The sequence below is a fragment of the Giraffa tippelskirchi genome, chromosome 11 (genome assembly GCF_054371585.1).
Source record: "Giraffa tippelskirchi isolate mGirTip1 chromosome 11, T2T-mGirTip1v1.2.pri, whole genome shotgun sequence".
Taxonomy (NCBI): Eukaryota; Metazoa; Chordata; class Mammalia; order Artiodactyla; family Giraffidae; genus Giraffa; species Giraffa tippelskirchi.
The window spans coordinates 2,271,977-2,289,285 of record NC_137285.1 but is presented as its reverse complement, the minus strand read 5'-3'; the positions used below and the strand labels follow the sequence as shown (position 1 = coordinate 2,289,285).

The following is a 17,309-nucleotide window of genomic DNA, read 5'->3' as shown; positions in this document are numbered from 1 at the left end:
CTCCTGCTGGGAGTGAAGCTGCACACGGGGCCCAGGGCTCACAACTGGAGGGTCTCGGGCTCAGGGCCTCCTCAGGCCCCGCCCTCTTCCCCAGGAGCAGAGGAGGGGAGAGGCCAGCAAGCCCACCCCTTGCACGCCTCCCCCTCTCCGCAGCCTCCTGCTGCGCCTCCTCGGCTCTTTCCTAAGAGCAGCCTCTGATCCATGACTTTCCTCCCCAATCCTGGGCTCCTCTCTACAACCCATCACCAGCGACCTGCTCTTCGAGACCAGCGTCGCTCTATCAGGTCAGGGACCGGTTTCCAGGCTTCCTTGACCAGACGCTCCCTTCCTGGTCCTCCTCGCCTCCTCTCTAGCCCTCCCACTGGAGAAGCCTGAGGTCTCCGGACTCTCAGGTGTGACCCCAGCTCATCCCCTCCCGGCCAGGGCTGTCACTGCTGCCTTACCTGGACCTCCTTTAACTCAGCTTATCTTCCTATGGTCACTTCTGAGGGTCCGAGATCCGCAGATCTGACCTGTCATGCACTTTCCCTCATGTCAGATCTGAGGCTGACCTATGGCTGCAATACCTCAGCCTGCCCTGTTTTCACTACCTGCTCAGAGAGAAACACTCCCAGTGGAGATGCAATATGTGGCCGAAAGAGCTGGTTCTACTCTGCCCATTCAAATTCCAAAATGTAAGAATGCAAGTATCTTTGTAAAAATAGTTATACTAGATAATATTTAAAATTTCCTAGGATACCTGTTAAGTCATTAAAAGAGAACTTTTTAATAAAAAAAGAACTTACAATGATAATTAATTTTCGGAAACTGTACGTTTGTGATGAAAAACTACAAGAGAACAGGTTTTCTATCAGTTTAAATCATGCACATATTTTAAGGAATGACTGTAAATTTTCACTAATCCATTACCACACTTTGATTCATTTAAAATCTCACACAGCCAGAGTGTAACATCTATATCCAGTGCAGGGCAAACTACATCCCACCGTTTTTTTGCAATCAAACACTTCAGAATTTTACCTTCTCAAACCTACGACTTGAGAGGGTTGGTGCTAACAGCCGTTATGTTCCAGGCTCCCCTGGGAGCACATCCTTCTCAGAGCCCTTCAGAGTCTCAATAAAAACTGCCAGGAGCATCACCAGCCCTGCTCCCTGCAGCCTGTGCCCTGTGCCTGCGGGAGAGATGCCCAGGAGGGGTCCCTTCATAAGACAGGACATGAGGTCGGGGTCCAGTGTGTGGAAAGTTTCACACACAGTCAAAACCCAGGTTTTTAGGGATCCAGGGTCACCCCCCAGCCCTCTTTCCAGCCACTCCCCACCTCCACAGAGAAAAGCCCCCTCCTCCTCAGGGCTGAGGGGACGGACCACAGAGGAAGGACGCCTCTGCCCCGCATGGAGGAGGCCCACAGAGAAGGGACCCGCTGTCCTGCACCGAAGGGGACAGGCCTCCCTGGAGCTGGCACTGCCGTGATCTGAGAGGAATTTGTGTCCTAGACGGCCGCTCCGTTGTGATGCCTGAACTGTCAAGGGTGCCCTGGACAGACTGAACCTGAGGAGTCTGAGGGGAGCGGACAGATGGCCCTGAGGTCACGGGGGACAGAGAAGAGGCACTTGGCCCGGCTCTAAGGAGGCAAGTTTGCACAGGACAGGGGGCAGGAGCTGGCCCTGAGGGCTCTGATCACCTGGTAACAGGATGTGTGTCTGGACCTGGACACCAGAGGGCGCTTGGGGGTCAATCCTGAGGGTCAGGGGAGTGAGAGATGGGACCAGTTCCCCGGCTCTGCCTCCTGACCTCTGCTCAGGGCTCTCATCTCTGACCTTCCACTCCTGGGTCCCACACAGAGTCCCGCCCCTGCGCACCCCCTCGCCATCCCCAGGCACAGGGACCTGACCCAGGGCCCAGGGAGGAGTCAGAGAGCAGAGGTTGGTGGGTCATTTGCATGAAAGGACACTCCCCCTCTCGGAGTATGAAGAGGGGAAGGAGCGGGGTGGGGACGCTCTGCTTAGCTGTGGGGCCACAGAAGGCAGGACGCCCTGACCATGTCCACCATGGCCTGGTCCCCTCTGCTCCTCAGCCTGGTCGCTCTCTGCACAGGTGACTGGTTGGGGGGACAGGGGAAGGGGCTTGGGAAGACTCACGGGCCCTGCTCCCCGCTCTCGTATCTGGACCTCAGAGTCACCATGTCTGTTTCTCTCCCCTCCAGGAACCTGGGCCCAGGCTGTGCTGACTCAGCCGTCCTCCGTGTCCGGGTCCCCGGGCCAGAGGGTCTCCATCACCTGCTCTGGAAGCAGCAGGGATGTTGGCCGTAGTAATGTGGGCTGGTACCAACAAATCCCAGGATCAGCCCCCAGAACCCTCATCTATGACGGTACCAGTCGAGCCTCGGGGGTCCCCGACCGATTCTCCGGCTCCAGGTCTGGGAACACAGCCACCCTGACCATCAGTTCGCTCCAGGCTGAGGATGAGGCGGATTATTACTGTGCAGGTTATGACAGTAGTAGCTACTATGGCACAGTGCTGCAGGCCAGGGAGGAAGTGAGACAAAAACCTGCTCTCCTCCAGACATGGACCTCCTGGGGCTGAACCATCTCTGTCAAAGCAGACACTGCAGCAGCAGCTCAGAAATGGACATAAAATCGTATTTCATTTTCCACGGTGGGAACAAGGATGTTGTGGCCGTACTTCACAACTTACTGCACGTTTTCACCCTAAACGCCCTCAGCTGCTCTTCCCAGTCCTTCTGCTCCGTGTAAGACCATTGAGTGCAGAGCCAATCTGTAAAACTCCACAATGTTCAAACCAACTTGTTCAAACACTATCATTTTAATTTCTGATGTTGAGTAGTGTGTTTTCCTGTTATTTTCCACTGATATTTTGGGAGAGTCTCGATTTAATGGCTGTATTGCGGACTTCCTTCTGTAAGGTTGCAGGTATATTAATTACACTCCTGTTTATTGTTGCTTTCTCTCAGCACAGGATGGCTAAGCCCCTAGAGCTGGTGCTGGTGTGGGTGTCCACACCGCAGCCCTGATGCCCTGGACTGTTGAGGCCGGCATTGGTCTCACGGCCTGTGTGTGGGGAGATCCCCGTCCCCTCACAGACCACAGTGACGCTGTGGCTCCCTGCACCCTGGACAGTGATGTCAGTGTTGGCCGCTGTGCCATTTACTGGAACCGGCAGAAGCCGGCGAGGCCTCTTCAGGCCCCCTGTCCTACCACTTAGACTTCAGTAAGCACCAGGCTCCGGGGTCCCCCGCGGGTTTTCTGGATCCAGAGACGCCTCGGCCAACGCAGGGCTCCTGCTCGTCCCTGGGCTGCAGCCTGAGGACGAGGCTGAGTGTGACCGTGCCGTCTGGTACAACAGGGCTTCCCACAGTGACACAGGCAATGGGATCCTGGGAGAGAACCTCAGCCTGTCGGGGGCATGTTCACTGGGAACTGTCAAAGTTTAAATAAATTCCCCAGAATCAATTTATTCCTGAGGTATGTTCTGGTTCACAATATGCCTACTCCCAACTGTACAGTCAGTTTTGCTGAAGTCTCAGAAAATGTAAACAGTTTCTGATACCAGTGAAGTGCTGCCTGGTCATCCGTGTGATCAAGAGAGCCTGGAGCTGAGCTGCCTCACTTGAGATCAGGAGCAGGAGGCTTTCCCAGATGCACCCTCAGCAGAGTCCGTGGACCATCCCAGGAGGCTGATCATCCCCCAGGGCATGAACTCTGCTCCCGAAGGGTCAGAGCAGAGACCATGAGGAGTGATGGGTACCGGTGATACATCACAGGATGCAGGGAATCCCGGGAGTGGTTCTTGTGAGCCCACAGGTGCCGGCTGTATCCTTCCCTCCCCTCCTCTCCTCTCCACCCCATCGGAGCATTTCCTACTTCAGGGTTGGGGTGGTCTGTGGACTGTCAGGATCAGGGGCTCCCCAAGATATGCCTGTGTCCCTCTGCCTGTGATGCCTCTGATGAGCCCACATCCGAAGGCACCATCTCCTTCAGAGGGAGCAGCCGAGAAACGGGGATCACCATGGCAATGATGACAAGAGATTCCAGGCAAAGTCCCTGCCTTTGTGACCCAGGACAGAGGTGAGGGACACTCAGGGCTTGGTCCTGTTCTGTGGTTGCTGATTGGTCCACACGCCCTCCTGGTTCAGTGTAGACCCCTTCCTGCTGAGGAGGCTCGTCATCAGGTCACACAGCTTATCACTCACCACAGCCACAAGGAATTTCCATGTGACGGCGATGTCTGATGGAAGTTTGCCCTCTCCTCCCAAGTTGGACCCATCGCTGCCCTGACGCTGACTGTGATGTCACCAGTGCTGGTTTGGTCTCTGCTGTCACTTGTGCTAATAAATCCAGGCAGGCTCATACCCTCATCCTGGTCCATCCTTATGGGGTCCATGAACTTGACTCCTTTTCTCTCTCTGGTCTCCAAATACAAGCAGAATCTCCATGTGCCCAGATACACAGGGTCTCACAGGTACCGGGCAGGATGCCGAGGAAGCAGAAGTCCAGCATCTGTGCCCTGCACGTCCCTCTCCTGCTCCAGGCTTTGTGCTCTGCCCTGAACCCTGACCCTTAGCAAAGCTCGGTGCCTCCCTTTCTCTGGACACTGCACCCTAGGAGCCCTCCTCTCCAGGTGGGGGAGGCCATCCCCCTTAGGACACGGCTCTCAGACCCCTCAATTGCTCATTTCCTCCTCTTTTCCCTCATGACCTCTCCCATGTTTCCCTCCCTGGGTCCTTGTTTGAGATGATACTGGATACAGATAAACAGTCTGTGTCACTGTTTTGGACACAGACCTTATAAACCTACTCTCATTAAATCTATGGAGTCTAACAAATGAACATCAACCATGTCCACTGAAGATCCGGTAACAGGTCAGAAGGGCTTCTCAATCAGGAACGAAGGAGGAAGCTGACAAGAATTGATTACCATTTACAGTCATAATCTTTTATATCAAGCATTTAATATAGAAATATATAGCCATGGTGAGCAGCCGCTGCATGGCCCTGGAGCAGCAAGTGGCTGAGAGGAGATACCCCACGTCCAAGATCAGAGAAACCCCAGTAAGACAGGAGGCACTGGTGCGGCTGTGAGGAGATACCCCACATCCAAGTGCAAAGGAGAAGCCCCAGCAAGAGGGTAGGAGGAGCGAATTTGCCTTTATTATTTTTATTTATTTATTTGGTTTCTATTAGCTTGCGGTCAACTCAAATCTTTTTTTTTCTTTTTTTTAAAATTTAGTTTTATATCTATTTTTCTCTTTACAACATTGTATTGGTTTTGCCATACGTTGACATGAATCTGCCATGGGTGTACAGATGTTCCCGATCCAGAACCCCCCTCCCACGAATTTGCATTTAGAATCAAACCCCATTCCCGCCAGAGACGCTCAGGGGGCTCAAACAAACCTTGTGCGCCCCAGGACTCAAGGGCCCCTCAGAGACTGAGCCGGAACTCTGAGCGTCTCCTGCGGAGGCACGGGCCGGCAGTGCTCTGCCGCAGGGACAGGGGCTCCGGGTGTGGCTGTGGCACAAGTCCTCTTGGAGGAGGTGGCATTAACCCCAGCACAGAGCTGCCAGAACTTACACAGGACTGGCCAATAGCCTCTTGGAGGGCACAACAGAGCCTTGTGCAGCAGGACCCAGGAGACAGGAGCAGTGACCCCAGGAGACGACCCCAGACTTGCCTGTGGGTGTCCGGAGTCTGCAGCGATGGCGCGGGTCGGTGGTGGCCTGCTGCAGGGTTGGGGGCGCGGACTGTACTCAGAGACATGTGCTGCTGCTGCTGCTGCTAAGTCGCTCAGTCGTGTCCGACTCCGTGCGACCCCATGGACGGCAGCCCACCAGGCGCCCCCGTCGCTAGGATTGTCCAGGCCAGAACGCTGGAGTGGGTTGCCATTTCCTTCTCCAGTGCGGGAAAGTGAACGCGAAAGCGAACTCGCTCAGTCGTGTCCGCCTCGCAGCGGCCCATTCATCTGTTCACGGATGGAGCGTCTGATGTCCTGAGAAAGGGCAGCCGCCCCGCCTTCCTCGCTGTTTCCCCGCCGTGGTCATTCCCCGAGCCCGTCACCAGGGGCGCTGTGCACGCGCTCAGAGCCGGCAGAGCCTGGACGCGCCAGATGGTCCCCCGACTGGGCGAGTCCCCAGGCTCAGTGGCCCGACAGACGTGACAGCAGGTGCTTCCTCTCCGGGGACAGACTCAGAGGCCTGACCCCACGCGCTCCTCCTGGGAGCGAGGCTGCCAAGGGGGCCCGTGAGTGAGAATCGGAGGCTTGGGGCTCCGGGGGAAACCAGGCCCCACCCTCTTCCCCAGGCGCAGAGGAGGGAGGAGCGCCCAGATCCCAGCCCCACGCGCCCCTCAGCGCCCCTCGGCCTCCTCCTGCTCCTCCTCAGCTCTTTCCTAAGGGCCTCCCTTCCCTCACCGTCCCGCTCCGATTCGTGGCTCCCCTGCCCGGTCCTGGGCTCCGTTCTTCCTACAGCCTCCACCCCGGGACCGCCCCGGGCATGATCAGGTTCACCTTGTCAGAAGGTCGCGGACACGTTCCCAGATCTCCCTGAACGGGACACTCACTCTCTCCTCCTCGCCTGGAACCTCTCTGACATTTTCCTTCTCCAGAAGCCTCAGCTCGCAGACTCTCAGGAGGGACCCCAGCTCATCCCTTCCACCCTCCTCCCCAGGTTCCTTTATTTCCCAGGGGGTCCAGTGAACCCCTCCAGGGGCGGAGTCACCCTGGCAAATGCTCACACTCGGTCCTGTGTGTCCATGCAGGGAGGAACCACGTGGGGAGAGAAACCCCGGGTCCTGAGGGCCTGGGAGGGATTCACGGCTGAGGTGCCATTTCCTTCTCCAATGCATGAAAATGAAAAGTGAAAGTGACACAGATGCATAGAACAATTTTATGGACTCTGAGGGAGAAGGTGAGGGTGGGACGTTCTGGGAGAATAGCATTGAAACATGTATATTATCATATGTGAAACAGAACACCATTCCATGTTCGATGCATGAGACAAGGGCTCAGGGCCGGGGCAATGGGATGACCCAGAGGGATGGGATGGGGAGGGAGGTGGGTGGGGGGTCCAGGAAGGGGAACACATGTAAACCCATAGCTGATTCATGTCAATGTATGGCAAAAACTATTACAATATTGTAAAGTAATTAGCCCCCAACTAAAATAAATAAATTTATAAAATGAGGAAAAAAAAAAAAAGAAGGAAAAAAAAAGTGAAAGTGAAGTCGCTCAGTCGTGTCCGACTCTTAGCGACCCCATGGACTGCAGCCTACCAGGCTCCTCCGTCCATGGGATTGGCCAGGCAAGAGTACTGGAGTGGGGTGCCATTGCCTTCTCCAGGACAGGACTGAGACCGAAGCAACGGAGCCCCACCTCCCGCAGTCTCAGCGCCGTGACCGTCCCCGAGGGCGTCGGCAGGCGGCGCTGTGCACGGCTCCGACCCGGCAGCGCCTCCGCGCGCCCACAGGGGCCTGAGCAGGCCCTGCTCCCGGGCTCGGCGGCCTGGGCTGGACGAGACCGCAGGTGCTTCCTCTCAGGGGACAGACCCAGACCCGCGGCCCCCAGGCCTCCTCCCTGGACTGACGCTGCACACGGGGCCGGGCACCCGGGATCGGAGGGTGAAGGGGTCAGGTCGTCATCAGTCCCCAGGCTCTTCCCAGAAGCAGAGGGGAGGCGCCCCCAGAGCCCAGCCCGGTCACCCCTAGGGCGCTTCTCAGCCTGTTTCTGCTCCTTCTCAATTCTTTCCTAAGTCTCCCCTTCCGCTCCCCTCATTCTTGACTTTCCTCCCAATCCTGGGCCTCTCTCTTTTTACAAACCTACACGGTTGAACTCCACGGTCGTGACCAAGCTCTCTCTGTTAGAAGCCCATGGACATCTTTCCAGATCTTCCTGAAACACTCATTTCCTCGTCCCCTCCTTGAACCTCTCTAACCCTCCCTTCCCGAGGAGCCTCAGGTCTCTGACTCTCATGTGCGACCCCATTTCGTCCCCTCCCTGCTCCTCCCCAGGTTCCCCTTCTGTCCCAGGGGATCCATGAACCCCTCCTGTAGCTGATTTATCCCCTGAAACCTCACACTCCGTCCTGTGTGCGCATCGAGTGAGGCATCAGGTGGGGAGAGAAACCCTGGTCCTAAGACCTGGAAATAATTCCTGGCTGAGGAGGGTCTGTCTGCAGTTGCTGTGGGATTGATTTTGTGCACAGTCAGCCCGGGAGAAGCTGCTGGGGCCCTCGGCTAGGAAAGCAGACCATGTCTTGGGGCTCTGCCCCCGGGGCCATGACTCCTGCTCGGTCTGGACCAGGTCTATAGTCACATCTGAGTTTCCTGAGAGCAACTGATCTGCCTTGTCATGTCCTGTCCCTCAGGTCAGATCTGAGACTGACCCACGGCTCTGATAACTCAGTCTGCCCTGTTTTCGCAGATAGAATGTCCTGCTACGACATAAAAATCCCTCGGGAGTTGCCATAAGTGTCAGAAAGAATTTGAAATCATATTATTTAAAGAACAGAAGCTACAAGGAAAATTATGTTTTAGAAATAGTAGCATGGAAGTGCAAACTTAAAACAGAGCCAGAGGTGGACACAGCTTAGTGACTTAACAACATTTTCTTCAGGTAAATGTAGGCATCTATTTTAAGAGACGACCTTAGATTTTTACTAATCAATGAACACGTTCTGGTTCATTTAAAATCTCAAAGTCACATGTCCACTGTGTAACACTCACATGCACTACAGGGTAAGCTACAGTCGGCTGTTGTTTTCCATCCAAACACACCCTGAAGGGGGTAATTTCAAAACCAGCTTTTGGAAAGTTGACTCTAAGAGCTCTGATCACCAGGTCAGGATGTGTGTCTGGGACAGGACAGCAGGGGGCGCTCCGAGGCCTTTTCTGAGTGTCTGGAGGGGTGAGAGCAGAGACCAGCCCCTGGACGTCCTGGAACTTTCTGCTCAGGTTCCCAGCGGTGACCTCCCACCACCAAGCCCCGCACAGCCCCGCCCCTGATCACACACTGGTCTCCCTCAGACACAGGAACCTGACCCAGGTCCCAGGGGTGATCAGAGAATTGTGGGGGCTGGTGGGGGAGCACGGTCATTTGCATGAAAGGACCCTCCCCCTCTCAGAGTATGAAGAGGGGAAGGAGCAGGGTGGGGACGCTCTGCTCAGCTGTGGGGCCACAGAAGGCAGGACGCCCTGACCGTGTCCACCATGGCCTGGTCCCCTCTGCTCCTCACCTTGGTCGCTCTCTGCACAGGTGACTGGACGGGGGGACAGGGGAAGGGGCTTGGGAAGACTCACGGGCCCTGCTCCCCGCTGTCGTGTCTGGACCCCAGATTCACCATCTCTGTCTCTCTCCCTTCCAGGATCCTGGGCCCAGGCTGTGCTGACTCAGCCGGCCTCCGTGTCCGGGTCCCCGGGCCAGAGGGTCTCCATCACCTGCTCTGGAAGCAGCAGCAACATCGGTTATTCTAGTTATAATCCTGGCTGGTACCAACAGATCCCGGGATCGGCCCCCAAAACCCTCATCTATGGTGGTACCAGGCGAGCCTCGGGGGTCCCCGACCGATTCTCTGGCTCCAAGTCTGGCAACACAGCCACCCTGACCATCAGCTCGCTCCAGGCTGAGGACGAGGCGGATTATTACTGTGCAGCTTATGACAGTAGTAGCTACAATGGCACAGTGCTCCAGGCCAGGGGGAAGTGAGACAAAAACCTGCTCTCCTCCAGACATGGGCCTCCCGGGGCTGAACCATCCTCTGCCAAAGCAGACACTGCAGCAGCAGCTCAGAAATGGACATAAAATCGTAATCATTTCCTATGGTGGGAACAAGGCTGTTGTGGTCGTACTTCACAACATACTGCACGTTTTCACCCTAAACGCCCTCAGCTGCTCTTCCCGGTCCCTCTGTTCCATGTAAGACCATTGAGTGGAGAGGAAATCTGGAAAACTCCACAATGTTCAAACCAACTTTTTCAAACACTATCATTTTAATTTCTGATGTTGAGTAGCATGTTTCCCTATTATTTTCAACTGATATTTTAGAAGAGTCTCTATTTAACGACTATATTGTTAACTTTCTTCTAAAAGGTTGCAGTTATATTAATTCTACCCCCGTTTATTGTTGCTTTCTCTCAGCACAGGATTGCTAAGTCCCTAGAGCTGGTGCTGGTGTGGGTGTCCACACCGCAGCCCTGATGCCCTGGACTGTTGAGACCGGCGTTGGTTTCACGGCCTGTGTGTAGGGAGACCCCCGTCCCTGCACAGACCACAGGTGACGCTGTGGCTCCCTGCACCCTGAACAGTGACATCAGTGTTGGCCGCTGTGCTGTTTACTGGAACCGGCAGAAGCTGGCGAGGCCTCCTCAGGCCCCCTGTCCTACCACTTAGACTTTGGTAAGCACCAGGCTCCGGGGTCCCCCGCGGGTTTTCTGGATCCAGAGACGCTTCAGCCAACGCAGGGCTCCTGCTCGTCCCTGAGCTGCAGCCTGAGGATGAGGCTGAGTGTGACCGTGCCGTCTGGTACAACAGGGCTTCCCACAGTGACACAGGCGGATGGGAACCTGGGAGAGAACCTCAGCCTGTCAGGGGTTGTTCTTTGAGAACTGTCAAATAAATTTATAAATAAATTCACAGAATCAGTTTTTTTCCTTATATAAGTTCTGGTTCATAATATGTCTACTCCCAACTGTACAGTCAGTTTTGCTGAAGTCTGAGAAAATGTAAACAGTTTCTGATGCCAGTGACGTGCTGCCTGGTCATCCGTGCGATCAAATGCCGGGAGCCAGCCCACGAGATCCCACCCGTGACAGAGTCATGAGGAGAAGACGCGACGAGCAGAGCTACTCAGGCCTCAGGGATTCTCAGAAGGCTGCCTCAGCGCTCACCTTAAAGACGATATCTGTCTTCCTGATGTTTGCTATAATAAACCTCTTCTTATTTTCTCTGACTTAAGCAAAAGGCTTTTCCTGATTCTCTTCTAAAATAGATCATTCTGAAACCTCAATCGATAAGGCTCCTGAACGGTAGCACCTTAATAAAATTATCTAGGATATAGAGTATGCTAATCTAAATTCCTCTTGCTAGCATATTGGTTTGTTTAATAAATGTACCTGTGCCTTTGGAGCTAATGTGCATGACAGCTCCTTAACAATAAACAATACTGAAAGCCTCCACACAGAAAGCCTCAATGGGCACAGAGCCCTTCGTAAGAAAAAGGGCTCATTAGAAAATATAAGAAGCATTACTTTATAAAACTGTTACTTAGTCTACATTTACTCACTGTGTTTTTGCTCTTACTGTATTTAGCCTCTATAACGAAAGCATAATAGTTAGGGATTTATATAAATAAAAATTTACCTTTAATACAAATAATAAGATGATTGTTAATTCAGCTGGTGATTTTGCTAAGCACTGACCTTGGCGCTACATTGTTTCAGCTTGCTGTGCCATGACTTTATGGGATCACATTCTTCTCTGTTAGGCTCAAGACATAAGATAGAGTACAGAAAACAGGTTTTACCTTGAAATTCTGAGTTTATAAATTCTTTCTTTGTCATAATCTGCTGTGCCTGTATTTTCTAAAAAAAATATAACTCTGGTACTTTTTATGCCTGACACAAAAGTGCTCTGGCTGATCAACTCTTATCAATAAAGGAGTCACTGGATGTTAGCAGGCCTTCAGGCCAGAAGAGGATGTAAATGACTTTAAACCTTTTGTAACTAAGAAACACGAACAGTGTCCTGGTTCCGATAAGGGTCAAAAACTGCTGACCCATTAGTCTGGTTGGCATGACTCTACACTTTACATTTGTCTCTATGTACAACTAAAAATATAAAAGCTGCCTTGAAAGCAATAAAGTCGGAAGACACTTGGAAACACCACGACTCGCTGTGTCTTCTCATTCTTATCGCCGACGCCGTCCATCCTGAGGGAACCCTGACCAGCTGGAGCAGGTCTCCGGCAATCAAGAGAGCCTGGAGCTGAGCTGCCTCGCTTGAGATCAGGAGCAGGAGGCTTTCCCAGATGCACCCTCAGCAGAGTCCGTGGACCATCCCAGGAGGCTGATCATCCCCCGGGGCATGAACTCTGCTCCCAAAGGGTCAGAGCAGAGACCATGAGGAGTGATGGGTACCGGTGATACATCACAGGATGCAGGGAATCCCGGGAGTGGTTCTCGTGAGCCCACAGGTGCCGGCTGTATCCTTCCCTCCCCTCCTCTCCTCTCCACCCCATCGGAGCATTTCCTACTTCAGGGTTGGGGTGGTCTGTGGACCGTCAGGAGCAGGGGCTCCCCAAATGTGCTCATGTCCCTCTGCCTGTGATGCCCCTGATGAGCCCACATCCGAGGGCACCGTCTCCTGCAGCAAGTCCATTGAGTCAGTGATGCCATCCAACCATCTCATCCTCTGTCGTCCCCTTCTCCTCCTGCCCTCAATCTTTCCCAGCAACAAGGTCTTTTCCAATGAGTCAGCTCTTCACATAGGTGGCCAACGTATTGCAGCCTCAGCTTTAGCATCGTCCTTCCATGAGTATTCAGCGTTGATTTTCTTCAAGATTGACTGCTTTGCTCTCCTTGCTGTCCAAGGGACTCTCAAGAGTCTTCTCCAACACCACAGTATCATTGCAAAGCGACTATACTCCAAAAACAAAAAGATAACAGTCCTTCCCAAATGGATCGCAGTTCTCCCTGCAAACACGATCTTCACCTGCCATGAGCACGGGGTAGGAAGTACTATGTAAGAAATGGAAACCGTGAGAAGAGACCTGGAGGGAAACACAGCCCTGGGCCCATCCTCCTCTGTCCCAGGTGAGCTGATATGTCTGAGGGGAAGGTGCAGGAAAGGCTCCTTGAACTCCAGGGACACGGGCGTTCCTGAGATCCCCCTGCGGTGGGCACCTGGGGTCCCCTCTCCACCAGGAGTGCCTTTGTGACCCGCAACCTGTTGGTGAGAATTATGACCCGGGTGCTCTAAACAGAAGAGGGTGCCCGTGTGATTTCCGGGCTCCGGGAATTCAGGGTGGCATTTCCCAGACAAAAATGGAACCTACATCTGTGAACCTTGAATAGAGAATACAAAGACCACCCCCCACCACACCCCCCCCAGCAATGACACACACAATCAGATTTTCTTCATAGCTGCCTTGGCTGGTTCCCGAGAGTGCAGATGCCCTGCCACATGCGGGGTGCTGACAGGCTGGTCTACTGGGTTTACGTGGAATGATGCACCCACCGGGTCAGGGACTGTTTTTTGCAGACCTTCACTTCCTTGTAAGTTTGGCAAATCAATAATAGAAGTCAGAAAATATGTGAAAATATTTTTAAATTAAAAATTAATATGAGATTACGCTGAAAATGAATGAGAATGAATACAAAAATGTTCAAGTGCACAGTGTTTTAAAGTAGTATATAAATTTAAAATTGTGTAAATTTAAAAGTAGTTCCATGTGTGTGTTAATCTGTTCCTTGTGGTAAAAATGAAGCATAAACTTTGACCATATTTGTATGATAACAATAAACTTTCAGCAAGATAAATAAAAGAAAATTTGAACAAGAGGGAAATATTTTCTTCCAGGAAAACAGCCAGTAGCGAGGTAGTGCAAGCCCTTCATTATTTATAGTGTTGCTTCCTTATACCTGATTTCCCTTGAGAAGACGGTGGGGTATGAGCAGCGGGGTCAGGGCAGAGCCCTTGGATGTCAGAAGGAAGGGTGCTGGCTCCTGACGCGACACGAGGGTCACTCTGCCTGCTCAGAGCCAGGCTCGGCAGCAGTGACGGGCCACCTGTCCCCTCCCCGCTGAGCACAGAGTCCTGAGCACAGTCTGTGCTGCGTCAGCCGAGCCCATTGTCCGGTTTAGCGCTCAGGTCCTCTAGTCCTGGAAAGAGCGACAGACCTGGCGGTGTGATGTGCCCGGGAACCAACAGGTCCCAGCCAGAGACCCCAACCATGATGCCTGCTGGTCCCCAACCCTCAGGATCCGCTACTGGTCCTTTGGCTCCAGATGCGGTCCCTCACGTTCCTTCATGACTGGGGTCTCCTATCCTCGGGTGAAAGAGGAGGAGGATGGGGGTGATCATGATGCGGGCACCTGGGTACAGGTGGTGCCACCACAGTTACCTTCTCTTCTGTGCCCTGGGAGCTGGGAGCAGAGTTAGCCTCACGCAGAAAGGCAGCTTCAATTCCCAAGCAGAGAGGGGGGAACACGGGGCAAATGTTTTATTAAACTCACGTAGGAAAGAGGAGACCAGGAGCTAGAACACTGGGGTCACAGAGTATATTTAAAACAACATGGTTATAGTCCACGGGGACCAGGACTTCGAGGTAATGTGTGTGCTTGTGTGCGTGTGTAAGGCACGGTTTCATTTCATTTCTAATGAAGGAGAAAGCACCCGCGTACTGCACCGTCAGGAAGCTGCATCCATGCGGTCATCACTGTCCTGACTTGACTCTGATAAATAGAATAGGTGTCTCCGACGCCCCCTCGGCCCTGCTCCCTGAGCTGCCAAGGGCACCGTGTACAGACTCACCCTGAGGGTCTGAGGGGAGCCTGCAGACGGCCCTGAGCTCACGGGGGACACAGAACGGGCTCCTGGCCTGAAGGCAAGAATGAGACAGAGCCCAGAGCAGGGCCAGGGGCTTCCCTGAGGGCTCTGGTCACAGGTCAGGATGCATGTCTGGGCCTGGACACCAGGGGGCGCACGGGGGCCGTTCCTGAGGGTCTGGACGGGTGAGAGCAGAGACCAGCTGCCTGGTACTTCCTGGTGCCTCCTGCTCAGGATTCCCAGCTGTGACATCGCACCCCCCAAGCGGATGGACCCTCTCTCTCTCAGAGTATGAAGAGGGAAAGGAATCATGTGAGGACGCTCTGCTCAGCTGTAGGCCCACAGACGGCAGGACGCCCTTAGCATGTCCACCATGGCCTGGTCCCCTCTGCTCCTCACCCTGGTCGCTCTCTGCACAGCTGACTGGATGGGCGGACAGGGAAAGGGCCCTGGGGAGACGCATGCCCCTTCTCTCTCCTCTCCTTCTTGAAGCCCGCAGTCACCACCTCTGCCTCCCCGCTTCCAGGATCCTGGGCCAGGCTGTGCTGACTCAGCCGCCCTCCGTGGCCGGACTTTGGGACAGAGGGTCACCCTCTCGGCACTGGAGGCAGCAGCAACACTGCGGGTTGTGAGCTGGAACCGACAGCTCCCAGGATCGGCCCCCAGACTACTGATCTACGAAAACAGCAAACGACATTCAGGGGTCCCAGAATGGTTCTCTGGCTCCAACTCTGGCAACATGGCCTCTCTGACCACTTCAGTTCAGGCTGAGGATGACACTGATTATTCCTGTTTCTCATGGGCTCACAGCTTCAGTTTCCACAGTGCTTCAGGCCAAAGTTTAAGGAGAGGTAAACCTGCTTCCCCACAGCCATGGGGCTCCCAGGTTGGGGTGTTTGCCCCTCCCTGCCTGGTGTCCCTGAGGCCACAGAACCCAGCAGACTGAGCGTCCACTGACTGCAGCACAGCCGCCCCCTCAGCTCGACTCCCCCCCGAGGGCAGCGGCTCACGAGGGGTGGTCACACCCCAGGATGAAGGAGCTGCTGACAGGAGTTGCCCCAGGTTCCCAGATCGGAGTCAGCACCTCAGGCCAGGGGGGTCAGGGCCACCCTTGCTGGGTCACGGGGCAGTGAACACACATCCCTGACCTTCTGCCACAGAAGGGTCTCCTGTTAAAGGAAAAGGAAATGGAATTCAGAGTTTCTTCAGGTAATTTCCAGAATATCCAGGATCCAGTAAAAATTGTCACTTATATCAAGAACCAGGAGACTAAATATTGAAGGGAAATGAGACTCCATAGACATCAATGCTCAGATGCCTCAGATGAGGAAATCAGGTGACAGATATCTTTAGGGACCAATTATCAAATCTGTTTGATGAGCAAATACAAACACTCTTGGGTCCTAAGGAAAAGGAGATAAATGGAAAAAATAAACAAAGAATCATGAGAACAAAGTAGTCAGAGTCACCTGAAAATACAATACGAGAAAATAAAGAAGAAGTCCCTGTACACTATCAAAGACATGTAATATTTCTTGGTATTTAATTCATTCGTTAATTGACAGAGTATTTGGTGACAAGAAAAAATGGAGCCCCTCCTTCCTCACAAGTCTTCCCTGGTGTCACTAGTGGTAAAGAACCCACCTGCCAATGCAAGGGAGATAAGAGATGGGGGTTCTATCCCTGGGGAGGGAAGATCCTCTGGAGCAAGAAGCCGCTACCCACGTCAGTGTTCCTGCCTGGAGAATCCCGTGGACAGACGAGCCTGGGGGCTACAGTCCATGGGTCACAAGAGTCAGAAGGACTGAGACCCAAGCACCGGAGCCCCACCTCCCGCAGTCTCAGCGCCGTGACCGTCCCCGAGGGCGTCAGCAGGGGGCGCTGTGAACGGCTCAGACCCGGCAGCGCCTCCGCGCACCCACAGGCCCCTGACCAGGCCCTGCTCCCGGGCTCGGCGGCCTGGGCTGGACGAGACCGCAGGTGCTTCCTCTCAGGGGACAGACCCAGACCCGCGGCCCCTAGGCCTCCTCCCGGGAGTGACGCTGCACACGGGGCCGGGCACCCGGGATCGGAGGGTGAAGGGGTCAGGTCGTCATCAGTCCCCAGGCTCTTCCCAGAAGCAGAGGGGAGGCGCCCCCAGAGCCCAGCCCGGGCACCCCGCCAGCTCTCCTCAGCCCGCTCCTGCTCCTCCTCGGCTCTTTGCTAAGAGCCTGCCCCCCGCTCCCCGCAGTCATGACTTTCCCCCAATCCTGGGGTCTCTCTTTCTACAGACCTACACTGTTCACCTCCATGGTCATGAGCCAGCGCACTCTGTCAGGAGATCACGGTCGCGTTTCCAGATCTTCCTGAAACACTCATTTCCTCGTCCCCTCCTTGAACCTCTCTAACCCTTCCTTCCCGAGGAGCCTCAGGTCTCTGGTCTCAGGTGTGACCCCTACTCGTCCCCTCCCTGCTCCTCCCCAGGTTCCCCTTCTGTCCCAGGGGATCCCTGAACCCCATGCGTAGCTGATTTATCCCCTGCAACCTCACACTCCCTCCTGTGTGTCCATCGAGTGAGGCATCAGGTGGGGAGAGAAACCCTGGTCCTGAGACCTGAAGTGATTCCTGGCTGAGGAGGGTCTCTTCGCAGCTGCTGTGGGATTGATCTTATGCACAGTGAGCCTGGGAGGAGCTGCTGGGGTCCTCGGCTGGGAGAGCAGACCCTGTCCTGGGGCTCTGCCCCAGGGGCCGTGACTGCTGCTCAGTCTGGACCATG

At 54.3% G+C, this 17,309-nt stretch overlaps 1 protein-coding gene, 2 long non-coding RNA genes and 1 gene segment (V, D, J or C); 1 reads left to right on the top strand and 3 right to left on the bottom strand.

Annotated features, from left to right (window-relative positions):
* Window positions 1-3,997, bottom strand: part of LOC145526483 (solute carrier family 5 member 4) — a 55,872-nt gene extending 51,875 nt beyond the window's left edge. The window contains exon 1 of one of the 2 annotated variants that reach the window (XM_081542219.1): window positions 2,140-3,997. Coding sequence is in view for 1 of the 2 variants with exons in the window: in XM_081542216.1 (XP_081398342.1) it covers window positions 2,374-2,442 (69 nt within the window). In the remaining variant the exon portion in view is untranslated. The remainder of the gene's footprint in view (window positions 1-2,139) is intronic. The other variant, XM_081542216.1, reaches the window with a different exon arrangement.
* Window positions 3,998-5,146: 1,149 nt separating this feature from the next.
* LOC145526522 (uncharacterized) lies at window positions 5,147-6,665 on the bottom strand. Its single transcript, XR_014068949.1, has 2 exons — window positions 6,524-6,665; window positions 5,147-6,243 (listed from the first exon to the last, which is right to left on the bottom strand). It is a non-coding gene; the product is annotated as an uncharacterized LOC145526522 (long non-coding RNA).
* Window positions 6,666-6,888: 223 nt separating this feature from the next.
* LOC145526518 (uncharacterized) lies at window positions 6,889-12,928 on the bottom strand. The gene is made up of 2 exons (XR_014068944.1): window positions 11,369-12,928; window positions 6,889-10,572 (listed from the first exon to the last, which is right to left on the bottom strand). It is a non-coding gene; the product is annotated as an uncharacterized LOC145526518 (long non-coding RNA).
* On the top strand, window positions 9,167-11,893 carry LOC145526504 (immunoglobulin lambda variable 1-40-like). The segment is given in 4 exon segments: window positions 9,167-9,265; window positions 9,375-9,925; window positions 10,148-10,405; window positions 10,706-11,893. Coding segments are annotated over 2 exon segments (387 nt in total).
* Window positions 12,929-17,309: the final 4,381 nt, after the last annotated feature.